The 6486-nt window shown below is 43.4% G+C and overlaps 1 protein-coding gene across 1 annotated transcript; it reads left to right on the top strand.

The window, feature by feature from the left end:
* Positions 1–4912: 4912 nt before the first annotated feature.
* On the top strand, positions 4913–6350 carry LOC122308915 (calcium-dependent protein kinase 19-like). The gene has a single exon (XM_043122196.1). The coding sequence runs from the start codon at positions 5550–5552 to the stop codon at positions 6276–6278; it is 729 nt and encodes a 242-aa protein (XP_042978130.1). The 5' UTR covers positions 4913–5549; the 3' UTR covers positions 6279–6350.
* Positions 6351–6486: the final 136 nt, after the last annotated feature.

The raw sequence follows: 6486 nt of genomic DNA, 5'->3' as shown, positions 1-6486 counted from the left end.
GGCCGGAGGTGGAGCGACAGCGGCGGATCGGAGCAAAATCCGTGCGCCCTTCTTGGAGCTTTTCCGGCCAAACGGCCGGCCGGTTGGGGGTGGGCTTTAGAGGGGTGGTGCGCCGGAGGGAGAGGAAGAGAATGGGACCGGTGGGGGGCCGAGTGGTGGCCGGACAGCGGTGGGCTGGTAGAGAGAAGGTGTTCGGCGTGAGGGAGAGGGAAGAGAGAGAGAGCTCGGGGGGGTTCGGACGCGGGGGAGAGGAAAGAAAAAAAAGAAAAAGAAGAAAAAATAAAAAGAAGAAAAGAGAAAAAGAAAGGAAAAAAGAAAAGAAGGGAAAAAGAAAAAGGAAAAAGAGAAAAAAGGAAAAGATGCAAAAAAAGAAATGAGGTCCAATCCTCACTCCGGAAAACAAAACAAAACCGCCAAAAAGAGGTTAAAACCACAAAACATCTAAAAGAAATAAAACACAACCTCAAATAAATTAAATTAAATTAAAAACCAATTTTAAAACGCAAATAAATTAAAATAAATAACTGATATATTAATTAAAATAAAAATAATTATTTAAGCGAAAATACACTTAAAAGCGGGTCATCACATCCTCCCCTCCTTAAAAACAATTTCGTCCTCGAAATTGCAAATCAACCACCAACTTAAAGCAAGCCACCAACTTAAAGCAAACCACATAAACGCTCATAAACCAACTGAGATCAAGATTAAAATACATACCTTCATCATTCAAACAAGTACGGGTACTGCTCCCTCATGTCCGTTGCTCGCTCCCAAGAGAAGTCTTGTGCTAACGGATCTCCCCAACTTTAACCAAAGGTATCGTCTTGGACCTCAACTGTTGCTCATTCCAATCCATGATCTGCGACGGAACAACTTCATAGGTGAGATCCGGTTGCAACTGAATACCTGCTGGGTCGACGAAACGTGGCTCTTGCTATCCAAAGCTCTTCTTCAGGGATGATACGTGGAAGACATCATGAACATCCCCAAAATAATCTGGCAAAGCAACTCTATAGGCGACGGACCCTACCTTCTCCAGAATCTGAAAAGGGCCGACATACCTCGGATCTAGCTTCCTCTTCTTACCAAAACGCTTAACACCTCTCATGGGAGAGACTTTAAGGTAAACCCAATCACCAACTTCAAAAGACAACTCTCTCCTCCAGGTGTCAGCGTAGCTTTTCTGGAGACTCTGAGCTGCCGCCATTTTGTCTCTGATGATCCGGACTTGGCTTTGCATTTCTTGAATTATTTCGGGTCCAATTACCCTACTCTCCCCAACTTCATCCCAACACAAGGGCGACCTACACTTTCTCCCATAAAGAGCTTCATAGGGAGCCATCTGAATGGTCGCATGGAAGCTGTTATTGTAGGCAAACTCAATGAGCGGCAAATGATTTTCCCAACTCCCTTGGAATTCCAGGACACATGCTCGCATCATGTCTTCCAGGGTCTGAATGGTGCGCTCTGACTGGCCGTCTGTCTGCGGGTGATAAGCAGTACTGAACTTCAACTTAGTACCCAAAGCTGCCTGCAAACTCTTCCAGAACTGCGACGTAAACCTCGGGTCTCGATCCGACACTATACTCTTTGGTACGCCGTGTAGTCGCACTATCTCTTTGACATACAAACGGGTCAACTTACCCAAAGAGTCGGTGTTATTAACAGGCAGAAAATGAGCACTCTTCGTTAACCGGTCCACAATCACCCAAACAGAATTCTTCCCACTAGGCGTTCTCGGCAAACCCACTACGAAGTCCATCGTGATATCATCTCATTTCCACTCAGGAATAGGGAGGGGTTGGAGCATACCTGCAGGTCTCTGATGCTCGGCCTTCACCTGACGGCACGTGTGGCATTTCTCCACATATAAGGCAACGTCCTTCTTCATTCCATCCCACCAGTAATTTTTCTTCAAGTCTCGATACATCTTTGTACTGCCGGGATGAACTGAATACGGGGCCGCATGAGCTTCCGCCATGATCCGTTCTTTGAAATCTGAGTCCTTTGGGACCACTCTGCGATCTCGGAACCGAAGTATCCCATCACTATCCATGCTATAGTGCAACGGCCCTCGAGACTTTCGGACTCTTTTCCTGATGTTCAGCAGCTTCGGATCCTTTCTTTGGAGAGCTTTCAATTCTTCAAAATCAGTTACCCGAATATCAAGAACTGAAGACAAAATCTCTACTTGCTGCGAACTTTCTATAAGGAGCCTTCTCATCCCACAAAGCAATGATTCCAATTCTGACGGCTCGGCTTCATCTTCCAAATGAGACTTCCGGCTCAAAGCATCAGCAACTATATTAGCCTTCCCCGGGTGGTACTTGATCTCACACTGATTAGCTCCAGCCATCGCCTCTGCCTCATATTCAGATTTTTCTGGGAAAACAAATGCTTCAAGTTCTTGTGATCGGTAAATACCTCGCAAGCTTCCCCATACAATAAGTGCCGCCAGATCTTAAGGGCAAAGACAATCGCAGCCAATTCTAGATCATGCGTCAGATAATTCTTTTCATGGTCCTTTAACTGACGAGATGCATAGGCTACAACCCGTCCTTCCTGCATAAGGACACAACCCAAACCAAACTTAGACGCATCACTGAAGACTACGAATGGCTTATGCAGTTCTGGGAGTGCTAACACTGGTGCTGTTGTCAACCTGTTCTTCAATTCCTGGAAGCTTCTCTCACATTTCTCTGACCAAACAAATTCTGTATTCTTCCGAGTCAAAGCTGTGAGAGGTCCGGATAGGCGAGCAAAACCCTCTACAAATCTTCGGTAGTAACCGGCGAGCCCCAAGAAACTCCTGACCTCGCGCACTGTTGTCGGGCGCTGCCATGACAATATGGCTTCTACCTTACTAGGATCAACTGCCACTCCGCCCCGGGAAATTACATGCCCAAGAAATTTAACTTCTTCCAACCAGAACTCACACTTGCTGAGCTTGGCGTATAGCTGGTGTTCTCTTAATCTCTCAAGTACCAGACTAAGATGATATACATGCTCTTCAACATCTCGGGAATAAATCAGTATATCATCAATAAATACTACCACAAAGGAATCCAGGTAAGGTTGAAACACCCTATTCATTAAATCCATGAAGGCAGCAGGGGCATTAGCTAACCCAAACGGCATCACCTTAAATTCATAATGCCCATACCTCGACCTGAAAGCAATTTTAGGCACATCCCGGTCTCTGATTCTCAGCTGGTAGTATCCCGACCTTAGATCAATCTTAGAGAACACGGCTGCTCCTTGAAGCTGGTCAAACAAATCATCAATCCGCAGGAGAGGGTATTTATTTTTGATGGTCACCTTATTCAATTCCCGATAGTCAATGCACATACGGAGGGTTCCATCTTTCTTCTTAACAAATAAAACTGGTGCACCCCACGGCGAAGTACTAGGCTGAATAAATCCCTTCTCTACCAGTTCTTGCAATTGAGTCTTCAACTCTTTCAATTCAGCCTGTGCCATGCGATAAGGAGCTTTATGCACAGGAGCCGCTCCAGGTTCCAAGTCTATAACAAACTTCATCTCCCGAACAGGGGGTAGTCCGGGCAAGTCATCCACAAACACATCGGGGAATTCTTCCACAACTGGGATGTCTGCCAAAGACTTCTTCTCAGACGGCGTGGACACCATCTGCACCAAGAATGCATCCGCTCCCCATGCAATCTCTCGTCTTGCCTGAATCGCCGATATAATTATCGGTTTCTCTTTTAATCTACTCCCCACAAATTCCAGACAATCACCATCTAGAAGCTGAAAGCTAATTATCCGACTTCTGCAATTAATACTCGCAGAATATCGGTATAGCCAATCCATCCCGAGGATGATATCAAAACCCAACAGCTTGAACACCACCAAATCAGCATCCAAGAATCTTCCCTCAAAATTTAACGGGCATCCCAAGGCAACCTTGGAACACCACACCATCTCACCATCGGGTAGAGCCACTACCATAGCCTTCGGCAACGGTTCCGTGACCAAGTTACACACCCGAGTAAACGTGGAAGACACAAACGATCGTGAAGCACCTGAATCAAACAAAGTACAAGCATAAAACTCATACAAACGGACTCTTCCTGAACCAAACACACAACCCATGAAATCCAAAAAAAACAACGAAGAAACCAAATGCACCAAAAATTAAATCCAACTTAAAAATTAAATTAATCCATACCTGTGATTACTCTAGCATCATGGGTCGTTGGTGCCTCATCATCCACCTCTCCGGGTGTGACAGCATAAACCCGGGCTTGCACTGCTTGTTTCGGGTTGGTTCTTCCACCGTGTCTACCTCCACGGCTTCCTTGAACTCTGACGGGGCAATCCTGAGCAATATGTCCCACTTGGCCGCACCGATAACACTGGGGTCCGCTACTCGTCCGACACTCGCCCTCATGAGCTCTATTACAAGCTCCACAAATAGGCACACGTCCTCCTATGCGAACACTTGAGGATGCTTGAGGTCGAGTTCCGGTCCGCTGAACAAACTTCTGAGGTGAACCCGAGCTGCTTCCTTCACCAGAAAAACTCCGCCTCTTTTGCCCTGGAGGGGAGCCCATACTCAGATTATTTTCCCGCTCTATAAGGGTGGTCTATGTAGTGTTATTTTGTTTACTGTTGTTAATAAGTTTTTTTAATGATTAAAAAATTGAATATTATTGAATTTATGTATTTTTTGTAAAAAGAATAAAAATTAAGAATGTTAACAAAATATTTTTAAAAAATAAAATAAAATTATATTTATTAGTCAGATTATTGATTGGGACATCGGTCCAAGTAGCATCATCCATATAAATAATATCAATTTTAAGTAAAATGGAGAACAAGAAATGTACTCCACATGCATGTATGTATACTACGTTAGATGAATGCTTCCAAGTTCATGAATTGCAAAGATCATTTCCTTGGACCTCAGGTCTTCCGAACAGTATCCACTCGGCATCTATAGAAACTAAAGTTTAAACTATGAAGAAAATGTTTTTTTGCCCCCCTCCGACCATGGAGAAAATTGTGAATAGATTTTGTCATTTTGCTGGCTTTATTTATAGTGTAATTTCTCTCTCTCTTTACAGTTCTACTTTGCAAGTCCTGCAAGTTAACCTCCCTACTTGATTGCAAAGTTGACCAAGTTCCGGTTTATCCTTTCTTTATTAAACATCTCTCAAGGCTCCCCGACTTCAAAGCCGAAACAGTGATCCAGTTCTATTACACCCTCCCAAAATTTTCAATCCAGAGTTTGGTTTCTTCAACATCCCGTTGTATCCCCATCTAAATTTTCTTTATAGCCACTTCTTCCTTGAAAACCTCAATCTTCAATCTATAGCTCAGCTCTGAAATTCCCGATCCGAAAATTCTCCTCCACTTTTCTTCTGAATATTCGGTATATCTGCAGAGTCTTTCCGATTCTTCATCTGGGTCTTTTTCCGTTTCCATATTTTTCCCAAACTTTAACTGAGTTTCTGTTCGAACCTCGGAGTTCCTCTCTTCCCTTAAAATTCAGTTTCAGTCTCTGTATCTGGCTATTATTAAAAATGGGTACTTGCCTAAGCAAAGGCAAAACTTCAGAGCCAAGATATAATGGTTATACATCAATAGGTGGTTCTGATATGTACCACCAAAAAACCCATGAACCTGTGGTTCACCAATCAAAAATCCCAACCCAACAACCATACCACTTGCCAGCGCAGCAGGCGTTGAATCCGTCTGTGCCGGTTCCAAGCCCAAAACCTGTCCTCAGGCCAGATGCAATTCTTGACAAGGCATATGAAGATGTCAAGCAGTACTATACCATTGGTAAAGAATTAGGAAGAGGTCAATTTGGGGTCACTTATCTTTGTACTGAGAATTCAACAGGTAGGCAATACGCTTGCAAGTCTATATCGAAGAGGAAGCTTGTTAGTAAGAACGACAAGGAGGATATAAAGAGAGAGATACAAATTATGCAGCATTTGAGCGGGCAGCCCAATATTGTCGAGTTTAAGGGTGCTTATGAGGATAAGCAATCAGTTCATGTTGTTATGGAGCTATGTGCTGGTGGGGAGCTCTTTGACAGGATTATTGCTAAGGGGCATTATAGTGAAAGGGCTGCTGCTTCAATATGCAGGGCAATTGTTAATGTTGTGAATATCTGCCACTTTATGGGTGTGATGCATAGGGACCTCAAGCCTGAGAATTTCTTGCTATCTAGTAAGGATGAGAATGCACTTTTGAAGGCCACGGATTTTGGATTGTCGGTTTTCATTGAAGAAGGTAACTTTTGATTTGTTGTAATCTTCCATCATGTGGTCATGGGATTTAATGATTTGAATGAATAATGAAAAGATTTTCTTGGAGTTTTTTTATTTTTCATGTGGATATTAAAATTCATATGAAAGAAAAAAATTTATTATGTAAAACATTTTCTAGTTGGCTAGGCTCATTCTTTTGTTTTACTTCTGTAGCAATCTTTCTAGGTTTTTTCTTTTTGCA

The sequence above is a fragment of the Carya illinoinensis genome, chromosome 5 (genome assembly GCF_018687715.1).
Source record: "Carya illinoinensis cultivar Pawnee chromosome 5, C.illinoinensisPawnee_v1, whole genome shotgun sequence".
Taxonomy (NCBI): domain Eukaryota; kingdom Viridiplantae; phylum Streptophyta; class Magnoliopsida; order Fagales; family Juglandaceae; genus Carya; species Carya illinoinensis.
Note: the sequence above shows the minus strand (reverse complement) of the source record. Positions and strands in the feature narration are given on the sequence as shown.